Source organism: Macrosteles quadrilineatus, unplaced genomic scaffold (genome assembly GCF_028750875.1).
Source record: "Macrosteles quadrilineatus isolate MER2022 unplaced genomic scaffold, UCM_ALF_1.0 Scaffold_2__2_contigs__length_208266976, whole genome shotgun sequence".
Classification (NCBI taxonomy): domain Eukaryota; kingdom Metazoa; phylum Arthropoda; class Insecta; order Hemiptera; family Cicadellidae; genus Macrosteles; species Macrosteles quadrilineatus.
The window spans coordinates 34,997,725-35,022,475 of record NW_026542595.1 but is presented as its reverse complement, the minus strand read 5'-3'; the positions used below and the strand labels follow the sequence as shown (position 1 = coordinate 35,022,475).

The following is a 24,751-nucleotide window of genomic DNA, read 5'->3' as shown; positions in this document are numbered from 1 at the left end:
TAAACTCATCTGGACTTTCTCTCACATTAGGCCTACTTTTTGTTTTTCTAGACTTTGCCACACCATTTACAAGATTCCAGGCCGCCTTGCATGGATTGTGACTTCTGAGTTCTGTCGTGTCCGCCGTCTAACCTGTGTCGGTTTGTCCCGTGTTAAATGTGGCCGGCCTATCAATCGTCTTATATGTTCCGTAACTTGTGTTTTTTAAATAATGAACTTTATGTGTCAACTTGTATTTATATATTGATGAAGACTTCCGTCGGATTTTTGACTAGTTTCTACATGATGTTTTGAAAAGGATTTGACAATGGGTCTTTGTACCCGAAAATAGTCATCCATTGACTAAAATAAGACTGAAGACGGACCAAGGTACGAAACCTATTATATATTCGAATATCAGTCTTGGTGGCAAAAAAATGTTTAAATAATTTTGAATCACCACATCAAGCAATTCACTGGCCAATACTTTCAGTGCTTGCTTCTTATCAGACTTCTGAAACACAATGGCTGTGGACTCCACAACTGTCGAGTGGATAATCTGGAGTGATCAGACATAATCCACTGAGTCATACCCGTCTTTCTCATTTTGAATCACCACATCAAGCAATTCACAGGCCAATACTTTCAGTGCTTGCTTCTTATCAGACTTCTGAAACACAATGGCTGTGGACTCCACAACTGTCAAGTGGATAATCTGGAGTGATTTCAAATATTTTTCTAGAGAATGTCAAATCAGAATAGTTTTGCTGTTAAACAGCTTAAACATATCCGACTGAACTTCAGGGAATGACTTTTTGGACTTTCCCAGGTTTTCTTTTGTGAGGCCGCTCATTCTAGTCGGTGACAGGGAACTCCGGCTTTACGAAGGTGTCGTATACAGTCCTCAGCTCTGCAATGACGACTGTCACTCTTCCTAGCTCAGATCCCCTGGTAGACCAATACATTTCACAGTCAAGGGCAAATATTCCCTAGCCTCCTACGGGCATCCCACCTCTTTGCTCTAAAGTTTCATAAGAAGCAAGCATTGAAAGTATTGGCCAGTGAATTGCTTGATGAGGCGATTCAAAATGAGAAAGACGGGCATGACTTCGCAGAAGATGCCGTAACATGTCTAAAACTTATGATACTTAAAGTGAAGAAAGAAGCTGTTGACCAATCAAAAAGGTCCCCACCAATGTATCGAGAGAGATACAACAAAGTTATCAACTAACAACTTACGTTATCATATCGACCACCGTCTCTGATCTGCTCACCAAGCTGCCTATTTAACGAGGGAAGTGTAAAAGTAACTATATTTTTTAACTTTTATAACATTATTAATAAAATATATTATACAACTGATATGAAAAAAAAAATATTGTAATTTCTACTAGCACTGTACAGACTGATTAATTTAAAAGTTGTAATTTGAAGAGTGAATTTAAGTTGCGGAAAGATGATGCGGATAGACAGAATAGAAATATGGTGATTATTCAGCGGTGGACGACAGTGGACTGTGCCGTTTGGAAGGATATCAGCGTTGAGGGCAAAGGCCGCATACCTTCGTTATCGCGAGAGAGGTGAGAGTGTGTCATATACAGAATGTGAAAACCATTTGAATCGCAAAATTAAATTTGAAGAAGCTAGTAAACCGTACAAAAAGTATGTTTCAACTGAGAAAATGGATGAATATGGGTCTGATAAACCGTGGTTTACTAGATGGATCATTAAAAAGTAATAATGCGCCCTATCATAAGTGAGTTCAAGGAATGCATCTTCACTAGAAGAAGTGTAGCTCCTAATGAATCAGTCGTACCTGCAGGAACGGAACGGTCTGCAGAGAATAAACCCATGGCCTCTATATGGCATTAAGGCTTATCTCGCAGAAAGAAAGGAGACACATGCACTGCAATCCATTGGTTTAAGCTTGACTAAGGAAATAAAAGAAAATAAACCTTTGTTTCCCTTGTCTGTGGTTTAAGGTAACAAACCGAGATGTCAGGAAAATAATTTTGTGGATGGACAAAACCTGTCTCTTTTCTCTCTGTTTTTTTGCTAATAAATAGCCAGGAAATATAGGACACATATTGAGTTGACCTATTTAGAGCCATGCCACACTAACATGTCAGCCGATAGCTTCCACCACCAAGTTTTTCCAACACGGAACCTTTTTAACCCACCTTTATGAACTCACTCATTTTCCGACCTCGGCTCCACCTCGATCGTAAAACTTGACCTCGTGTCAAAAAGAGTCACTTTAGACCCTATTTTTTACTAGGATTGTTACTAGGATTTTATTACATAGACAACTACTATCATAGAGAACTATTATAGTAGTAAACTAAATCAATACGAATCACTTTATTTTATTAAGCAACGCAAGGAAAATATTAATCGTCAACATATATTTAACAGTATTCTGTTTGTAGTACCTACACACTTTTTGTAATGTAGCGAAGAACGTCTAACCAAACTAATCTCCAGCTTACAGAAATGTTTTGTGCGTGTATTATATCTGGTTTTCCATTGTTAATTTAGTAATATTGCAAAATAAAAAATACGATAAATCTTAATGTATATTTAAACACATTGAATGGACTGTTCTCTGAGTTTTTATCGAGTGTTTCAGTTTATAATTTATAAAGGAATTCTTCCTTTACTAAAACTTTCTTTTTGTAATTTATTAAAAATATTTTACCATAGAATTTTTTATAATATGATTCTATTATATAATTTTAAATTAAAGCAAAAGTAGTAGCAGTAAAGAAAATGCATTCGTAACTTACCAATGTGTAAAATTAAGAGATTGTAATATTGTTAATTAAATGGAAACTTTCCTAAGCAGTAACAAAACTTGGTTATGGACTTTTTTAACAAAAAAAAAACAGACTGTTAATTTTACATACAATCATCACGAATGACTGAGGTATCCTTATCTTTATATTTTTTTAAATAGGCTAATAAAGCCATAATTAAAACCATCGTTTGTATGCCTACGATATTCGAAGCATAACAATTATAACTTTAATCAAAAAAATGTATAAGGAATTAAAAACTAAAAACAAATGTATTTAACGCTAAGTCAGAATGAGTATTAAAAATTTAAAAATATAAATTATTTATAAACTAAATAAGTTATTCGGTTAGTGTTGATAGCAAATAAAAAACGTTTAAAAAGAATAACCTCCATTTTAAATTTACTAGCCTAAGGTAGAATTCTTACTAATATCTTTTTAAAGTATCACCCCACAACACAATGAATAAAGTCAATTCTGAATGAATGAATGAAATTATATGTTTATTTTCTACATAATGTACATAATGAACAAAATACATACTTTAATAGACAAATAATTGCTAAATATGAACTAAAACTAAAATAAAAAGATAATTTTCTGTATTACCTTATTCATTTAGTTTATTCATTTAGTGCTGCCTTTGAGTCTGCTGAGTTGCAATTAAAAAAAAAGTAAACCAGACCATAATGGGATTATGATTATGTCTATTATTTCTCTGATAGTAGTACGGCTGTGTTGGCAGCAATTATTGGGTTTACTTAGCTTGATGTCCCAAGACCACTAACTCCAAGAGAAGGACTCCCTTTGATTCGGTGCCGACCATTGTATACAGCAAACTTTACTTAGGTGATAATTAACTCCAGAGGTGTTTGTGTCAGGTTTAATATCTTGTCCATGATAATAAAGTGAAGACTTCTTAGAGTATCACTAAGGCACACAAGAAATTTAGCAGATTTTAAGTACAAGATTGTTATTATAATGGCTATACTTACTTTAGTTCAATAAAAAAAAATTAGAAGCATATTGTTGTATCTCTATGTTTCAAATGCTATGCATTTAATAATTTAATCATATGTTATTTTCAAAAATGTGATTCAATTGATATAAATAAACTAGTGACAAAATAAGGCTCATTTTTCATCCTACATTTATTTAACTATTTATTACAAATATAAACTTACAATACACAACAGAAATGGCGACGAGGATGGGATAACACGTTTTTATTTGTTTTTAAAGTTGATTTTATATATTTTTTTCAAAATGAACCAAGAACAGTTTGAAATATTAATCAAGACCTTGTCTTCAGCTATTCAAGGTATGTCAAAGACTCAACAATCCAACATCGCATTAATTTCCAATTTCGAACAATTTGACTCAAACAAAGAAACTTTTCAACTATACAAAGAAAGATTTGAAAATTACCTAAAGATAAAGAATGCTTTTGATGATAAAACTATTTGTGCCCAGCTTTTTCTCAATAGTGTAGGTTCTAAAACATATGACCTTTTGTCTTCACTCTCAGCTCCAAAAAGTATTAATGAGCAAACCTATGATGAAATTACAAAATTATTAGACAATTACTTTCCAAAAACCAATGAAATTGTAGAACAGCATAAGTTTTTATCCAGAATCCAGGCACAAAATGAATCAATAACAGACTATGTAACAGCTCTTAGGAAACAAATTGCAACTTGCAAACTTACCTGTACATCATGTGAAGCATCTGTATCTGACTTATTCTTAAGATCACAGTTTATCAGGGGAATTCATGACTCTTCAATTAGAGAACAATTAATCCAGACCAAGGACTTAACATTTGACATTGCCGTAGAAAAGGCAATAGCAATTGAAGCTTCAAAAATAGACAGTGCAACTCTGAACAACTTTTCTAGTCCTCAAACAACGTCACAGGCAGAAGTCAACAAATTATTGACAAGACCAACACACCAGAATTATACACCAAGAAGGACAGCCTACCTCAACAACAGATCTAACAACAGACTAAATCACCCTTCCACAAGACGAAATAAGGTTGATTTGGCAACACTTGGAATTGGAAACCTGTGTTTAAGATGTGGTAAAGCAAATCACATGTCCAGGGAATGTAAAACCAACATATCACGCCTTCACTGCCAAAGCTGTGACAAGGATGGACACATGGCCAAGGTCTGTATATCAACTCTACTCTCTAAGAAATCCAGGCCTACAGTTAATACAATAAGTAGGCCTACTACTCCAAATGATTCACAGGACTTAAACTCACTTGATGGAATAGGGCAACTTCAAATTCTCAATGTAACTGACTACAATTCATCAGACACAGAAAAATTTTTCACAACTATTCTAATCAATGGGAAACCACAAAAGTTTGAGGTAGATTCAGGCGCAGCTCATACCCTGCTACCAAAGGCTCAATTTGATAGACTTAATCTTCCTCAAAACACAATCCAGAGTACAAATATAAGGTTTCGTTCTTACACAAATGAGGTTTTCCAACCCTTAGGCTTAGTTAATGTTCAGGTTGAATACAATGGACGCTCATCTACACAGCAGTTGTTTTTAGTTCCTGACATGTACAGCCCTCTACTAGGTAGGACTTGGATAAGACAACTTGGAGTCCACTTGAACGATCTTGACATCCAGAGACCAAAAGATACCGGTACTTATGTAAACTTAGTTTCCAGTGACACAGACAAACTAGTTACTGCAGTAGAATCAAAATTTACAGAAATATTTTCACCAGAAATAGGACATATTCCTAATGTCACCTGCTCTCTAAAGTTAAGACCTCAATCCAAACCAGTATTTTTCAAACCTAGACCTTTACCGTATGCACTCCGGGATAGAGTGGGACATGATCTTGACAAACTCGAACAAGACAAAATCATCACTAAAATCGGATCATGCGACTGGGGTTCACCCTTAGTTGTAGTGCCTAAGCCTGATGGTACACTTAGGCTATGCGCAGACTATAAAGTCACAGTCAATCCTCAAATCTACGATTCACACTATCCGATTCCTAGGATCGACGAAACACTCCACAAACTGAGAAACGCCAAGTTTTTCTGTACTCTCGACCTCTTTAAAGCTTACCTACACATAGGTGTCGATGAAGAAAGTGCTTGTGTTCAAACAATATCAACCCATAAAGGTACTTACAAAGTCAACAGATTGTCTTTTGGAATCAAGACTGCACCCAGCATATTTCAAAAAGTAATGGAACAAGTTCTACAAGACCTTCCAGGTGTCAGCTCTTACTTTGACGACATAATTGTCTACGGTTCAACTTTGGATGAATGTTTCAACAACCTTGTAGCTTGTCTGGAGCGACTTCAAACCAACAATCTTCACCTCAACAGAAATAAATGCACATTCTTCCAAGAAAGCATCACATACTTAGGATATGTTATTGAAAACAACAAGATATCCAAGTCTCCAGCAAAAGTGTCAAATATCCTCAATATTCAAAAACCAAATTCAGTAGAGGAAGTGAGAAAGTTTCTAGGACTTGTAACTTATTATTCAAAATTCATTCCAGCAGCTTCTACCATAACTTACCCTCTACGCCAGTTACTCATCAAGAATAAACCATTCAACTGGACAAAAGATTGTGAGAAAGCGTTCATCAACATCAAGAAGGAAATAGCCTCAGATAGAGTGGTAGTTCCTTTTGACCCGGACCTTCCAGTATCCGTAGCCTGCGATGCAAGCCTACATGGGATCTCAGGAGTACTATCACACATTATCAATGGAGAAGAAAGGCCCATTGCATTTGTCTCCCGCTCACTTTCAAAATCAGAATCCCAATACAGCCAACTTGATCGCGAAGCACTCGATATTGTATTTTCTATTGGAAAAATTTTCAACTACCTCTATGGAAGAAAGTTTGAATTGATCACAGATAACCAACCACTCACACGAATATTTCACCCAAAGAATGTTCCTCCAATGACAGCTGGTCGACTTTTACGCTATGCAGTTTTCCTCAGAGGATTTGAATACAACATCAAACATCGGAAAACAGAACAACACCAAAATGTAGACTTTCTATCCAGGACTTTTCAAACAACGGACTATCGTGGTATCGACACAGCACTGAATAAAGAAGAAGATGAAATAGAACAGAATTCAATCCTTCAAATCTCATCAATCAACATCACGAGTGATTCAATTTCAAAAGAAACTGCGTACGATCCAGGAATGAAAGATCTTATGAAACAAATAAAAGAAGTTGTAAATGATCCAATCTACTCAACCAATAAAGGAATTGTATTCAGAGGAGAACGTGTATACATTCCAAGATCACTACGCTCTCATGTTTTAGAAGAGCTTCATGCAACACACATAGGAATGGTAAGAATGAAGCGACTCGCAAGACTCCACTGTTATTGGCCCGGAATTGACAAAGACATTGAAAATAAAGTTCGATCATGTGCAGCTTGCGCTTTACAGTCAAAACAGCCAACAAAAGTTTTTCACCCTTGGGAAATCCCTAAGGAAAACTTTGAAAGAGTTCACATGGACTACGCAGGACCATTTAATGGACACCATTTCCTAGTAGTGATTGATGCAAAATCTAAATGGCCTGAGGTTCGAATAACCAAAAACGCACCATCCACAGCTACGACAAAAGAATTTCCAAATGATATCTTCTCTACACATGGATATCCTGCTGTACTAGTTTCTGATAATGCCACTATTTTTACTAGCCAAGAATTTACAGACTTTTGCCGACAAAGAGGCATATTTCAAAAATTTATCGCCCCAGGACACCCAGCAACCAATGGATTAGCGGAACGCTATGTGCAAACGTTAAAGACATCTCTGAAAAATTGTGCTGAAGATCCTCGAAAGAATATTAAATCTAAAATTCAAGACATACTGTTTCGCTACCGAGCTGTACCTCTACAATGCGGACAATCACCGGCTGAACTGTATTTAAATCGAAAGATGAGAACAAAACTAGATGCTCTCAAACCCCCTAAGAAAAACACATCATTACATCCAGGTTTTCAACAAGTAAGCCGCTCATTTAAAGTGGGGGAGAGAATATTAGTACGTTCCTTAGACGGCTGGAAGTTCGGAAAAGTTATTTTTCAACTTGGAGCTCTGCACTACAAAGTCAAACTGGACAACGGTTACATTGGCAAGAGACACATCGATCAGTTGAAGAGAACATCAGTGCCAGAAACAACAGACAAAACACACTCCAGCTCATCTCCTAAAAAAAATACCAGTTCACAACAACAGAACGTGACAATCAAGGACAATGATCTGGAAAATATAGAAATCAGGCTTCAACGCAGAGAAGATAACAATGTTAAACTTGAAAATGCAGAAATCAGGCTTCAACCCAGTGAACATAATAATCATCAAACAGATGACAATGCTTCAACAGATGTTCCTCGCAAATCAGCCAGAACGAGAAAGCAACGGAAAAGACTGGACTTATGAATCAAATTTAGTGGGGAAGAAACTGTTGTATCTCTATGTTTCAAATGCTATGCATTTAATAATTTAATCATATGTTATTTTCAAAAATGTGATTCAATTGATATAAATAAACTAGTGACAAAATAAGGCTCATTTTTCATCCTACATTTATTTAACTATTTATTACAAATATAAACTTACAATACACAACACATATGTACGTTTTAAATAATTCTATTAAAAAAAGGACAGTTTAGTAAAGATACTTGAGCTATGAAAAACTCAATAACACAGGATTCTAAATTGTACACTTGCAACGTTAGTGTATTATTTTAATATTTTATTTTTTTAGGATGATTGAGTTCCAAAATATAAATAGCAAAAGTATTTGTCCATCAAGTGTCAATTATATATTTTTAGTTTGCACGGTTTTTGTTTTCACGGAAACAGTAAAAAAGTCAGAATATTAAGCAAGGATTGTTAGGATTACACAATAAATTAAGCGTATGTTAAGTACAAACTGTAAAGTTCACTTTTACTTCATACATTGTGGGTACTACGGTTCAATTTAGATTCAGTGTTAGTCATTGGTAATACAAAACGAAATATCTTTCTTCACTTAACCTAATTTTCTGTAACTGGGAAACTCAATATTGTCGTCAAATTCCAACTTAGTTTATCTTTATTGGCTTAGCATGTATATTTGTTTGCCTTATTAGGTATGTTTTTAATGAATGTAAACTTAAATGATATTGAAAATGCCTCAATTCTACAGATGTTTAATCAATTTTTATTTCGCACTTTCTAAAATAGTTATTAGTCATTTAATAGAATTGTATTTATAAAAGACTGCGGCAAAGTTTAACTTCCCTTTTAATTTGTCATAGATGAATTGGTATTCATACTAGATCAATTTTTTTAATCAGCAAACTTATCTACAGTAAATTTTCAATTAATGAATTTCACTATATTTTGTAAGTGAATAGTCATTTTTAAAAGGCTTATGGTAATAAAGCAATTTAAATTTGAATTAAGCTAAATGCATCGTAAGTAAATGGAATTACGTATACACGTACACCAGTGAACAATTGTATACATTTATGTGATCATTCACTTATTAAAACTGTCAGTATATTATATTGTAGAACTGCTAAATGCCCGTTAATGCATTTGGTGCCGTAGAACCGTTAATACTGTAACTCTTAAGTGACTGGTTAAGCTACAATTGAGTAATACATTATTTTTACTAAGTAATAAATTAGTCCTACTTTTGTTTGACAACATTAACTCGTCGCCCTAATGTAATATTACGAAACGGCAATTTGTTCCTACTGCTAATATTCTAACTACGACACTGCAATGGTTTATTGTCCATAAACCTTATCTATCGCCATTTCGCTTGCCTTAACTTATCATTCCACCACTAATAATGACTGTTAAGTTTTAAGTATGACGACCACTTTGCATGATAAGTAAACGTTTCTGAGCCAAATGTACTGCAGTAAAAACTTTTCAAACTGCTTATTTAATATGGGAAATCATTTTAATATAGGGGTTTTAAATGTTTCTGAAGTGTTTATTATTATTGATGATATTTCGTGTGTGTTTGGTTTTAAGGAATATCCTATATATGGAATTAGCTATTACCGTTAGTCTCGTGGCAAAACCTACACCTGGGATCTATTTACTGTATCGTTTTTATGTCTTCGGAGGCCAACATGAAACATAGAAAATACCGGTTGATACAGGGTGGAAAAAAGTCCCGAAACAGATAAATGATAAAAAAAAATAATAAAGATAGAGCTATAAAACCTGGTACAAATTTACTGGGCATTAAAATCATTTTAACACGTTATTCAGATACACGCTCTCTCCTCAGGGGGGGGCACTAGGAGTCAGAAGAAATTCTTAAATGTAAGCATAGGTGGAAATGCACATATAATTAAAAGTATTTGTTGTGTATGAAAATATGCTACTAGCCTGTATATAAATATTTTTGAAATTAGTTGCCTACAAAATGTAATAGTTCACACATGTACATGTGTCTCTCAATTTAGATTGTTCATAAATTGTAATTAAGTAATTTGAAAATTTGATAACGATATTTTATAGAACAATTCCTTTATGATAACGCATTTCACCCTTGTTTAGCCCAGTTAGTGGCCTAGTATTTATATGTGGGCCTTTAAATGATTTTTCAAGGCACCGTTATTACTAGATCGATGTAATTTTAAGAATCTACTTATAGATTCAAATAATCTTTTTCCGAACCTAAAATCTATCTATTTAATTCAAAAAATTAAATGAAAGTGTTATGGAACGGAATATTTTCTATAGGGTAGAATGACTCCAATAACTTAAAACGTGACCCAAAAAGTGGTTTCCTAGGCCTTATACTTGATTCTGACTATCTATAATATTAAAACGAAACAGTGTTTTTTTATTTCACGATTCTGAATCAACCACTCGACGGATTTTCATGATTTTTGTGTTGAAAGAAAGATAATTTTGAGAACTAGGGAATGTCGAAGCCATAATTTTAGTTTAGGGTCCCAGTTATTTAGAAATTAAGTTTTAATTTTTGAAAAGTCTAGCAGCCGACGCTAAGATTCTAAACTAGCTTTTGGTATAATATAATTTGATTACCAAAACAGCTGTAAACATTCAGCGTTTGTAACACAAATTCAGCATTTGGATAAGATTAAAAGACATACTAAGGGTTGACTTATTTATACTATGTGTAATGCTAATCATTGATACGTTCAATACTTCGATAAGAAGATGACAGATTATTTAAATATACATAGTAAAATACTAGGAAGTTCAAATTATTCTTTTAAGTAATCGAAATATATGTTTAATCTTCGGTTTGTTTTAGTGAAATATAATTTATTTTAACTAAAAGCTGGTTAAATATAAAAATGCTTTATAGAACTATGATGAGGTTATTTTATTTAATCTGATTTTGTCATTGATTATAGGAAATAAGTAAGATTAGTAGACCACCGAGATAAGTAACACCATCCATGTATACAAGTCGAGGCTCTATAAACGAGTCTTAAAAAAAGGATATGCAAATTATTTTACTGCTCAACCTTTTTTAGGAAAGGGTAGGAAAATCACAATTTTTACATGTTTTAATTCATCTTGGTGGCTTTTTGTTTACAATCGATGTTTTTGAATGCTTAAACTTTGTTTGGATTAGGCCCGAAAATGTTGATGTCATAAAGAAGGAGGTCAAGAATCCTCAGGAATACGATTTTAAATTACCTTCACAACCTCAGACGGGTTTTATCAAAAGATATAGGCCTTCAGATGAATGACATAGATTGAACACAACGTCATCATTGACCTAGGATACTGCAATTAGACTAACCATCCTTTTATGAAATCTAAACCGTTGTTTGGCGTGTGTTTAGTTGTGGTTACGTTTGGAGGCGCTGAATATTTTATATAGACTATTAATTACGTCACTAGCTTTACTACCGTGTTTACGTTTTAAATTCCTTCAACATGTGACCAGTTCTTTTTTTCCATGTGAATATTATTTTATTTTTGAATCAGCTGTTACCAAAAAAACTATATGTTGTTGTTTTTACTTTTCTTTGTTTACACTTATTTATTTTAGCAATTGATGCAGTGAAATTGATATAAAGGATATGTGTGGACAAATCGTTTAATGATGTCAGGACACCGACGTTATAATTATGTGTACTGTGAATTTTATTGGATGTTTTCGTTTTATTTTAGGGAGTTCCTATTCAGACCTACTGGAAATTGTGTATAGTATGAGTAATTGTATTTTGGTGATATTGATTATGGAAGAAGCAGGTATGCGATAGAATTGGAAGGTGATATCGTTGACTAGGCCTACACACTTCTCAATTGATAATTCTATCTATTGCTGTAATGTATCTATTGTTTCTACTGTAGGCTGCAATAAAATTTGTCTTTATACGTGTAAGCTAGCTGTTCTGAATTATACACAGTTTTAACTGACTACTCCCGTACGTAGGACGGGCTAACACCTCGTACTTTTTATTTATATTTGCTTTTATGTTTTTTTTTTCTATAGGCCTTATCCAAATAGGAATTAAATAACGGCCCAAAATGGTTATGCAATTTAATGTTTTTAATAGTTATATTCATGTATTACCTTGAAGGTAACCTGCAATAGTAAATAAGCAATATAAAAAACAGAAGGAAAAATCAATGACACTAGGGAGTATTATTAGAGTGAACAATTTGAGAAAATTCCTATGTGGTTAATTTACATATCATTATACATTTATGTTGAGACAGTGGCTTATTTTAAGCAATCTTGTATAGAAAATCCTAGTGTCACAAGGTGATAAATAGATTAAGGCAACCTTAAAGATACACACATAGAAAACATTCACAACGCTATACCTAACATAAGATATCAATATTCCCTTATTCGTAATTAATGTGTGAAACAGTTGCGTTTTTATTACTCGATTTGGTGGAATTAAATTTAAATACTGTATGTTGTAACGAATGGAATCCACACAGAAGAAAATCAGTTGCTCTTTTGGCTCTCGAATGGGCAATAATTTACGCAAACCCGATTGAACCGAGAATTTAGTGCTTCATATGGATAACTTGAAAAGTAAAGCATTGCCATACTTATGTACTTTCCGTTGCACAGTTTCCTTTTTTCCGTCACACAATACAAAATACAAACGAATCTACTAGTCGTCACAATATTATTTGCTACCGATTTATATTTCGTATTACAATTATAATTATTAGTCATTAATGAAATATAGGCTATAGGCGATATTTCATTGAAGGAAGTTAATGTCAATTTAAGCATGCGAATTCATGTGGTATATAATGCTCTCTATTGTTAAACCAGATTTATGCAGAGGTTTAACTGTTATTGAAAAAATATTCATATGACTCTAGATCAGTAAAAACCTCATTCTTTTTTTTTATTTATATATACATACAAGTCAGGAGATAACTTTGTATCCCACTTTTTAATTAACCGTTTGGTTTAAATTCGAATCTAATTTGGTAAAGAGTGGACTCAATGATCCCATGTATAGCTTACGATTTTGACTGATTATGTGAATAGTGCTGAGTTAATTGGTTACAATCCAGATATTTTGTGTGTACAGTTTATTTGAATGCAATTTAATAGTAGTAAAGTAACAACAGGCAGTGAACAGCAACAATCTTCACAATTGTCAAATATTAAATCTCAGGTGTTGGATTACTTAGAGGAGAGTAACCTCCTTTCAACCTCTCAACTTAAATTTCGGAGGGATAGGTCAACAGTTACCGCTCTCATATCTTTCATGGGGCTTGCGAACAACACCTCTGAAGACGGATAGATTCTATCATTAACTATGTGTGACATTAACAAGGCATCTGACTGTGTCAGCCACCAGATCTTGCTTAGGAAGCTATTGGCCTACGGAGTTAATAAACCATATGCTTACAGACTATTTATAAGACCGTAAGTAGATAGTGTCCTTAGAGGTAGCTGTCTCTGAATGTCATGGTCTGTGGCAATATGGTGGCCAACAGGGAAGTAGTTTGGGCCCACTGCTCTTCATCTTTCATATAAATGATATGGACTTGAATGGAAAGACCCTTCTCTTTGCCGACGACTCAACCTTAGTAGACAGAGGATTAAGCGCTGAAGACGTCCAGTCAGATGCCAATGAAACATTCACCTCTGCAAAAATACTGGTTCAAGAGCAATGGGTTTAAAATTAAGTTAAGTCAAGACTTTAGAAAACATTATCGTCTCTTTAAAGAGACATTCTGGAGGAAGATAAAGAACCAGTCAAACTTTTTGGCTTATCACCGAGATAAGTAGAAAATCACAACATGCTTGGAAATGTAGCTCACGGGGACAGCACCACACGTTCTACAGGCTAATCAATAGGGAGTAAAGTAATGAGTACGGCTATTAAGAATATCCACTAAGGATTGGAGGGCAGACAATCCACCTCAAGAAATCTCCTCAAAGAAACTGTCAGTTTTTCCTTCAAAGATCGTCCAAGACTGTACAGTCCAAACCTTGAGGTCGAACTGAAAGTGTATGATAGGCCTAAGTTTTTTTATATTATTTTTGTTTTACGAATGTATGTAGGCCTGCATAATTGTTACTGCTTACAAAGATATATCATAGTGTTTAGTAACTTACTGAAGGTTTTAAAAGAACTTTTTTGTTTTTAAACAATTATTTGTGATTTAAATATTCTAAGGTGGATAAGCCACTCCATGTTTTAATTTCTGTAAAAAAATCTATGATTTGTGATGTTGATGAAACTGTTGGCTTGTTTGATATATGAGAAAAATAACACTCCCTGAGAGCCGATATTTCTTTTGTCAGACTAATGTTTCCAAGAAAGATCTTCACGAACGTCAATAACTTCCATCTACCATTTATCTTGTAGCGAGGCTATTTTTGATAAGCTGACGAATTAGTTGCTCTCTGCTTGTTTAGTTATTTAAAATAATAATATTATCACTCAATAAACCATAACGTTCATCATTGGAAATAATAATCGTTGCTTGCAAGCCAACGCTTGAAACTGATATATATTCTATTATAATCCAAGATACTGGTCACATTAAACTAATAAAAACTTGTTTACTAGAATTTCAATTTTGGTATAATGAATATTTTTTTTTAGTTTGATTGTGAACTAAAATTTACCTCAAATGAAAATTAATTTAATTAATTGCATTAAATGACATGGTAGCTAATTCTATATAATTTTGAAAGGAGGTTACTCAAATATTTATGCCCCCCCCCCCATTCAGCGAAAACAATAAGGTTTTACTGTGTGAGGTATTTTATTGTGATATTTGCATTTAGTTCTTCCCAGAAATTATTGCTTGAAAAATATTGAAAGAGATTACTTTTGTATTCTGTGTACTTAGCAAGTCATTTATATGCTTCTTAATCTAAAATGTTGAAGTAGGTCTAATCTAAGTGTTAAAGTTAACTTTTGAGCTACCTAATTAAAATAACTAAAATATAATACGATTAATTTAAGTCCAAAAGTAGAAGTATAGTACGCAAACGTTGCCAATGAGAACTTGTGTTTGTAACTGGTTTTGCACTTAAATTTCATAAATGTCTTTTAAAATCGATGATTGAACCCTTAGTTATTAACATGTGCGAGTATTAATTGATATATCATTGCTTAGTAACACCTTAACGCCTTAGTATAGTGCATCAAATTAATTGTAAACTTGTACAATGCAAGAGACAGAAAGTGCAGAAACAAGCATGGTAAGTGTGATTTATAACACCATCGAGATCACCAAACCTCTTGTACTGTAACTTACTGATCTCTATTTTTTTGTAGAGAATAGGGGACTGGAAAATAAATAGTTTTTTGGTTCACTAAATGATTCGTTATAAGTTAGGGAAAATAAAATATTTTTTCAAACATTTAAAATAAAATTATATATCTTTTACTTTAATGCATTTTCTGATACGTTTCAGCAATAAATCAACCTGTCCCTAGCTCGTTTACTAACGGCAATGTTTTGAATTTAGATGTCCCGTTAGATATGTAAAACACAATAATACAATTTGATTAAAAACTATGTGAATTGTTTTATTGTCTAAAGTGCAGAAGGGTAAGAGGAAATGATTACCAAGTCTGGGACAATTATGTCTAAGTGGAGTTGGAAACTGTAATGTCAACTGCACTGATCTATTATATAAAGTCTTTGGAACTGCAGCAGGAAATCGGAACTTTGGGTAGGTTACAATGTATACTAATGACTATAATGCTGGGTTATTAAAAAACATAAAATAACATATTCAGGCACTTTAAAACCTCATAAGGTTCATCACCGCAACCTATAACCTAAATTATAATGCAGATTATAACCTAAAGGTACCATTTGCCTTCATACAAGACACTTAAAAGTTGTAAATAAAAGTATAGTAAATTATAAACAACGGCTAGCATATTAGTACAAAAAAACATTCAGTTCAAAAACTGTGTTTACTTGTGTTAACCTTCAACAACAAATTAAATTTGTAACTAGTTTTTTTACATTTCATATGGTAAAAATGGAGTTGGACACGAAGAAATAAGATATTGTCTTAAGAATTAGCAAATGGTTGCACATATTTTAAGGGTTAGTTGGCTGGAAAAAAAAAAACTAAATCCCACGAGAGAAAAGAATTTATTAATACAAATAAATGCATCTGCTATGTAAAATAAGGTAGCCAATGACACAGAAGTACACTTAAAATATGGAATAATTATAACAGTCATAACACTTATAAATGATTTCTCATTAAATTTAATGTTTAATGTATAAAAAAAGATCTGTTGAAACAATATTGTTTCCAAAAATTCACGAAAATGTTTTATAATGTTCCCCTAAAAACAATGAACAATCCAAACAAATTAATTTTTTTATTTTTATTTTTTTAAAGGTATATTTTTTTTATTTTGAACATTGACTACATTTGGTTGATTAAGAAAGATTTCTTAATAAGAACAATAATCATAAGAAAATGGTTAATATCTTAAAGGTTAATGATTTGCAAAATCAGTTTTTCTATAAACATGATGAGACAGTATGAACTATTAGTACGATAATTTAGTCGAGAGAAGTTAAAATGATATTTTGTTAGAAAGATGCACCACCTAAATAATTTTTAAAAGCAATCTATGTACCTAAGTATGCAATTTTACTATAATTCCAACTTTCTATTTACATGCCATTTTACTAATGTCATCCTTTTACTTACCTCATTTCTCGTAGCCTCTTTGACTGTAGCTTAGGCCTACTCTCAGTCCTGCCATTAGCTCTTTGGTGCTTTCCACAGAGCCTCTGTGGTTCAATTTGGTTGTAGTCCTGATTTATTCACTTCCAGCAAAGACGGATTTACTGAAAAGGACACGCAAATGCAGATTTACAGATGCCGTCGTCCTAATCAAAGAAACCTTTTACATTTCAGCAACGTAAGTGTTACCATCGACAAGGCACATCAGGTTATTTGTGTTGATGCGGGTGGCGTCAAATGATTTCCAAAACTTATTGGATTTAAATTGTATGTCCAGTCTCACATTAAAGATCCACATAAAATATTTACCATCTGTGTAGCGCCAAGCGGTTCACTGTACAGATTCTGTTGCGAAAAGGTGGTAACAGACAAACGTTAAATAACAAATAATAGATCGGAAAAACCGAAGGGTATTTTAAAATCCCGAAGGATAAAAAATTTATGAATAGTAGATAAAAAAAATATCTAGAAAGCTATATAAATACCTTAAATTTTAAGGGATAGCATAATTTTATATCCTTAACCTAATTATTGCATTTGATAATTTACTATTTATACATTACCAGCAAGGCGGTAAAATTTATTTATTCATCCCTGTAGAATGCAACCGTTTATTTACAAACATAAGTTTGTACTAAGTGGCACATGTAACCAACACCTTGACGTAGTGTGGAGAGCTTACCTTATCTCGGTGACAGCGTGAGAGCCCATCTGTCACTCAAACCTTCTACTTTACCTCGGTGTTAGCTTGCACTTTTTATCCACATAAGCTAAAACATCTGGATTACACTTCACATGTTTAAAGTTTTACAAACTCCATTGAAGCTTTAAGTGTATTAATCGAGTTTATGTATAGTCATACAGTCATAAAGTAATATATAAGTTAGTCATATATAAGTTTATGTATAGTCATATATATACATTCCATTATCAAGTCATTTTTACCATAACCTCATTCTTTAAACTAACAAAATCAAACATATAATCATATGTAAAAATAATAAAATAATAAATTTTGGTATTAATTTTTTCACTATACGATATTAATGTTTTTCTTTCTTTCCTTAGTTTTTTCAATTTTATCATAGATAGGTTGGTTTAATTTTGGAATCATTGTGTTAAGTATGTTGTTGGGGTCCTTTTTGTTGTGTATATAAATATTTAGCTCTTTTTAGCGAATTTCCCATATAGGGAATAAGCTATTACCGTAGTACTCATGGTAAGACCTGGACGCGGGACCGATTTTTTTTTCGTTTTGAGGTCCCTAAAGGCCAAAAACACCATCCGTTCAAATTCATATATATATATTTATATATTTATATATTTATATATGTGTCCGTCAGCACGATAACTCGAGCAAAAATGATCCGATTTTGATGAAATTTGGTACAAACGTGTAAACGTACGTTTATTCGAACGAGTTCGCAAATCAGCATGATCTGACCATGGGAACGGGGGTTTACGGGGGGTTTTATGGGGTAAAAATAGGTTTTTCCCATTTTTGACCCAAAAAACATAAAATTTAGCAATTTCTTTCCAAACCATTTTGTAGAGCTTAAAAAAACAAATAATTTAGTATATTGAAGCGTTATTATGCGCCTAATGGTTACGGAGAAAATACCAAAAAATTGTACATTTAAAATTCCCAGGTTATTCTTATGGAGAATAAGTAAACTGTTGTAGTTTGCTTGTTTGTGAACATATTTTGATCAAATTTGGAAAATGTTTTTATTTCTTACTAACTATTCACATTTTACAAACAAAAAAAAAACAGTTTTACCCTCCCTGATGCAGCAAACCTAAGTACTTGTTAAACTAATTCTATTTAAATCAAGAATAAATGTTATATTTTTAAGTAGACATTTCAGTGTAAATCCAATCAGTCAAATGGAAATTCGCTTAGTCTGCAGGTTTGCTGCGGCGGGGGTATTTTTTTATATCTTTCCGAACTGTAATCGCAATGTACGAAGTGGTTATAATTTCCACGCGCTTGATTGTTACAACTCGGTTGCATCCAGAGCGTTGTTAGTGTATATAACGTATTTCAATATACATCTTTATTGCATGTACAGTTTTAGAGTTTAGGCTACATTTAAAATATAATAGGTGGTCAAATCCATATTAAACTATTGTGCTATAACAAATGAATATTTAATGCGAGACTGGAAAACAAACGTTCACCTCATAGGTCTAGTAGGTTTGGTGATTCTAGAAACAAACATTGCGAGCCAATACATATTGTTAAACCACAACCGCGTAAACAGCCTGAGGTTAAAAATCCAGCTACTGACGTAGAAGGGACCGCGCCGAACTTGGACAACGACACACGCGGACAACGTTGGGAGAAGCATGTGATATACAGTACTGTAGTTATGAACGCGGGTGTTGCCTTGAAGCAGTGTCGGATAGCCGATAAGTCAGTCTATGTCACGATGTCGGCCACTCCATCACACGGCGAGAAAACTGGTACAACCCTCATAGTTAATTACTGTTCACTACACTGCACGCTAGTATATACTGTAGCACACTGTTACACGAGTAAACCTGGTGTGCGTGCAACAATGAGCCACAGCGAACCTCGCCACTGTTGAAGATTATTGCGGATATTTTCTATCACGATAAGTGAAAAATAACCCCACTGCAGCAAACCTGCAGTCTAAGCTAATTTCCATTTACCTCAATTGATTTTCAATTAAACCTATTTAAATAACATTGGGTTTGATAAGTACCTAGATTTTTGTTACAGGGAGGTCAATAACGTGTGTTTCTAGTAAAATGTTAATAGCTTAGTAAAAAGTAAATAAATGTGCCAAATTTGAACAAAATATATACATAAACAAGCAAATTAAAGCAGTTTACAATATTCACCATAAAAATAACTTTGGAATTTTAAATTTACATTTTTTTGAATTTTCTCCGTAACCAATAATTGTAAAAACCCTTTGTTAAACTAAATTATATGTTTTTTAAGCTTTTTAAAATGGTCTAGAGATAAATTAGAAAATTTTCTGTTTTGCGGGTCAAAAATGAGAAAAACAAATTTTTACCCCATAAACGTAAAACCCCGTTCTCATTGTCCGACCATAATGGTTCGCGAACTCATCAAGTTTATTCCCTTCAGTTTATCACCTTCAAACAAAATGTAATCAAAACTGGACAAAAATTACTCAAGTTCACAGACACATAAATAAATATATATGTATAATATATAACATTTTGAACGGATATAGACATATTATCTTACAGCAGTAAAAACCAACCAATTCTATACAAAAGATAAACTCTATTTTACTAACAAGAAAAATAACAATCCTCTGGGGTGAATCACTAAAAGTGGACTTAGCAGGACTTAGTAGGATTAGGTAATAAATACATTCGGATACTAAATTAATAAACTAATCTACTAATAAACAATTCGTTTAATAATACAGTATAGAATAAAGATAAACAGGAGAATAATAGCTGTTTGATCATAAAAATAAGTCTGTTGAAAAATGCATATTGTGATTAGTTTGTGTTTAAACTAAGAACTGAAAGCCTCCCAATACACGTGCGTCAACAGTTTTCCCAGTCACAGGGAACTGTTTGTCGTGGTAATTCCGGTACCTTCGCCGCGTGTGTTGCATCAACCAAACGTGGCAATCACAGCGAACAAGACAACTTTGCTCAATGTTAATGAACAATGTTGTAAACCACTAATAGTCGTTGCCAATTCCAAAGTGGTTGGCTGAGGTTCTTAATTAGTCAACTTCATTTCTGGAGTTAAATACAGTAAACTATCTAAATCTCTGGAAGAACTTCTTTTAATCAATATAATAATTAACAACATTGTAATACAATTAATTTACTATTAAACTGTATTATTGGCATGTTTGTTTGAAACCAATCTACTTAAAGATACTCAATAGTACATGTGATTTAGTAGAGGTTATACGTTTTTGAATTTAACAAGTGGTGCAGTATTTACACTAGGGGCCACGAGAGTCTGCAGTTGGCGGCAGCCAATACCAAGACTGGACTAGCACGACGTTGCATCACCACACTAATTAAAATATACTAAACAATATTTTTAAATCAGCTGGTATTATTAGATTTGGCAACACCACGAGGTCCTAATTGGCTACTTGGCTATTTGGCTTCAAAGTCACGTGGTAAATAGGCTCCCCCTCAACTGCTGACTCTCGTGTACCGTACTGTAATTTACGTGTTTCAATACATAGCAATACTTAATAGTTAATTTGGATAAAAATTAAAGCCTAGGATAAATACTTGACACAACACTTGTTGTACAGTGACGAAATCAGTGTGTCAAGTTTATCCAACAAACTTAAAAAAAAAAAATCAAACATTGTCAGGTGGTTATGAAACAAAATTGCATTAAAACAACTATAAATGTATATACTGTAAAGTAAAATATAATTACATATCATCATGCATAACGGTTGAATTCATTTCAGGCAAATTTACCAAGGTTGTTTTTACAATCGGTAAGAAAGCTTGAAAAATATGGAATTTCTATTTGATAATGCCTACACAATTTTCATAACCGACTCAAAATTCTTAATTTTAAATAGTAGGCTTATGGGTTGTAATGATGGGTACGAAATAAATAACAACATAAATGTAAACGACGAATCATAGCATCTGTGCATCGTTTTGGCGAAACTTAAACGCATTGATGTCGACTGAGTTTTCCACTCTAATCTTAGGATGTATTAAAGGCCATTAAAACAGAAGCAGTATTGATCATAAACATAAACAAATACAGTAACGTCATATGGCCCGAATCTTATACAATGCTGATAGCCGTAAAACCTTAATCAAACATTGTCAGGTGGTTATGAAACAAAATTGCATTAAAACAACTATAAATGTATATACTGTAAAGTAAAATATAATTACATATCATCATGCATAACGGTTGAATTCATTTCAGGCAAATTTACCAAGGTTGTTTTTACAATCGGTAAGAAAGCTTGAAAAATATGGAATTTCTATTTGATAATGCCTACACAATTTTCATAACCGACTCAAAATTCTTAATTTTAAATAGTAGGCTTATGGGTTGTAATGATGGGTACGAAATAAATAACAACATAAATGTAAACGACGAATCATAGCATCTGTGCATCGTTTTGGCGAAACTTAAACGCATTGATGTCGACTGAGTTTTCCACTCTAATCTTAGGATGTATTAAAGGCCATTAAAACAGAAGCAGTATTGATCATAAACATAAACAAATACAGTAACGTCATATGGCCCGAATCTTATACAATGCTGATAGCCGTAAAACCTTTGACTATCAATACAGTCAATGGTAACACCTTGTTTGGAAATCTTTTGACAGTTGTAGGTTGCACTTGAATAATAACAAAAACATGTTTACTCTCTGATCAGCGACGACATTTTAGCGAATTTCCCATATAGGGAATAAGCTATTACCGTAGTACTCATGGTAATAGCTACTACGGTAATAGCCGTAGTTGAGATACGTTAATAATTGTTCAGATTCATTGTCATTTCCTTTAAATAAGCATAAAATGTCATCTACATATCTGTACCAATAAACAATGTTAATCTCAACAATATTAATAAGAAAATTAAATTCACCAAAGAAACCCAACAAAAAGAAATCAATTTCCTAGATCTAACAGTTTTCATCCAAAACAACAAACATTCTTTTAACATATTCAGAAAACCCACATCTACAGACATAATAATTCCAATAAATTCGAATCATCCATGGACACACAAAATAGCAACTTTTCATTAATTAATACACAGATTAGTCAACGTTCCTTTAAATAAAGAAAATTACAAGAAAGAAGTCGACACTATAAAATATCTAGCAGAAAAAAATGGATATAAAAGCAAAATGATTGATAGTATGATCAAGAAGAAAATTAAGAAAAGAAATGAATTAAAATCAAACTTAGAAAACAATTCGAAACACAAAGAAGAAAAGAAATTCATGTGCGTCCCATACAACAACAATTTTAACAAAGCAATCAGGAAAACATTCAAACATACCCCAGTAAAATTAAGCTACAGAACAAAAAATAACATTTTTAAAATCATACAAAATAAAACCAACAATCCTATAACAAACAATACATCAAACATATACAATGCATCTGGTATCTACAAAATTAAATGTTCTGACTGTGACAACTACTACATTGGACAAACCTATCGAAATTTTAAAGTTAGATTCAGCGAACATATACAGGCATATAAATCAAAGAACAAAACATCAATTAAATCAAATTTTGCAGATCATTTACTAAAATCCAAACATAAGTTTACTAAGATCGAAGAAAACTTAACAATATTAGAAATTGAAAAAGACAGAGAAAAATTGAATGTAAAAGAAGAAATTAATATTTATATGAACTACAAAAATAACAAATCAAACATTTTAAATACAATGATTCCAAAATTGAATAATCCAATATATGAAAAAATAGCAAAATTGAGAAAATATTAATGAAAATAAGTACAACACATCATATAGTATATAAATTAATCAATGAAGACAAAATTATGTTACAAGTTAGAAAAGTTTTATAATATCATATGTTATTTATTTATTTACATATCTTATTTTGATTTTTGTTTACTTTGAAAATGGCCTTAGAGCCGAAACTATAGTCAGTAAATATTTTAATAAATAATTTTACTTGGGTACTAAGTTTATTAATGTAAAATCTTTATTTATATATAGTAGCCCTATTTTTCTATTTTTCATATATATATATATATATATATATATATATATATATGTGTGTGTGTCCGTTAGCACGATAACTCGAGCAAAAATGATCCGATTTTGATGATATTTGGTACAAACGTGTAAACCTACGTTTATTCAAACGAGTTCGCTATCCAGCATGATCGGACCATGGGAACGGGGGTTTACGGGGGGTTTTATGGGGTAAAAATAGGTTTTTCCCATTTTTGACCCAAAAAACATAAAATTTAGCAATTTCTTTCCAAACCATTTTGTAGAGCTTAAAAAACAAATAATTTACTATATTGAAGCGTTATTATGCGCCTAATGGCTACGGAGAAAATTCCAAAAAATTGTAAATTTAAAATTCCCATGTTATTCTTATGGAGAATAAGTAAACTGTTGTAGTTTGCTTGTTTATGAACATATTTTGATAAAATTTTGGAAAATGTTTTTATTTCTTACTAACTATTAACATTTTACAAAAAAAAAACAGTTCTACCCTCCCTGATGCAGCAAACCTAAGTACTTGTTAAACTAATTCTATTTAAATAGGGAATAAATGTTATATTTTTAAGTAGACATTTCAGTGTAAATCCAATCAGTCAAATGGAAATTCGCTTAGTCTGCAGGTTTGCTGCGGCGGGGGGTATTTTACATTAAGTTTCTCACGTTCTTTTTCATATTCTAAAATTGTTAGATTTTCTTTCATGTTTTTATAACTGTGGTCTGTGTTCATTATATGGTCGGCGAAGTTCGACTTCATTGATGTTTGATTTTTTGATTTCAATGCTTGTAGATGTTCTTTGAATCATGTTTTAAAACTTCGAGATGTTTGACCTATATAATAATTGCTACAGTCACTACAGTTTATCTTATAGATTCCTGATTTGTTGTACTTTTCGTCTTCATTATTTTCTGTGTGTTTGATTTTTTTATTGATTAATTGGAATATATTGTTCTTAGTTCTGTAACTTACTCTTATATCCGAATTTTTAAATGTATTT

General features: G+C 32.6%; 1 protein-coding gene across 1 annotated transcript; it reads left to right on the top strand.

Moving 5' to 3' along the window:
- The first annotated feature begins 894 nt into the window (after window positions 1-894).
- On the top strand, window positions 895-8,234 carry LOC128984065 (uncharacterized protein K02A2.6-like). The gene is made up of 4 exons (XM_054403349.1): window positions 895-930; window positions 1,414-1,559; window positions 4,526-4,946; window positions 5,301-8,234. Exons 1-4 carry the CDS (start codon window positions 895-897, stop codon window positions 8,232-8,234), a joined length of 3,537 nt encoding a protein of 1,178 aa, XP_054259324.1.
- The last annotated feature ends 16,517 nt before the right edge of the window (window positions 8,235-24,751 follow it).

Coding starts and splice junctions, on each gene's coding strand:
- LOC128984065 (XM_054403349.1), top strand. CDS start 895: ATGACGACTGTCACTCTTCCTAGCTCAGATCCCCTG. Junction 931..1,413: donor TTCCTAGCTCAGATCCCCTG/GTAGACCAATAC, acceptor TGTAATTTGAAG/AGTGAATTTAAGTTGCGGAA. Junction 1,560..4,525: donor CCTTCGTTATCGCGAGAGAG/GTGAGAGTGTGT, acceptor CTTATTCTTAAG/ATCACAGTTTATCAGGGGAA.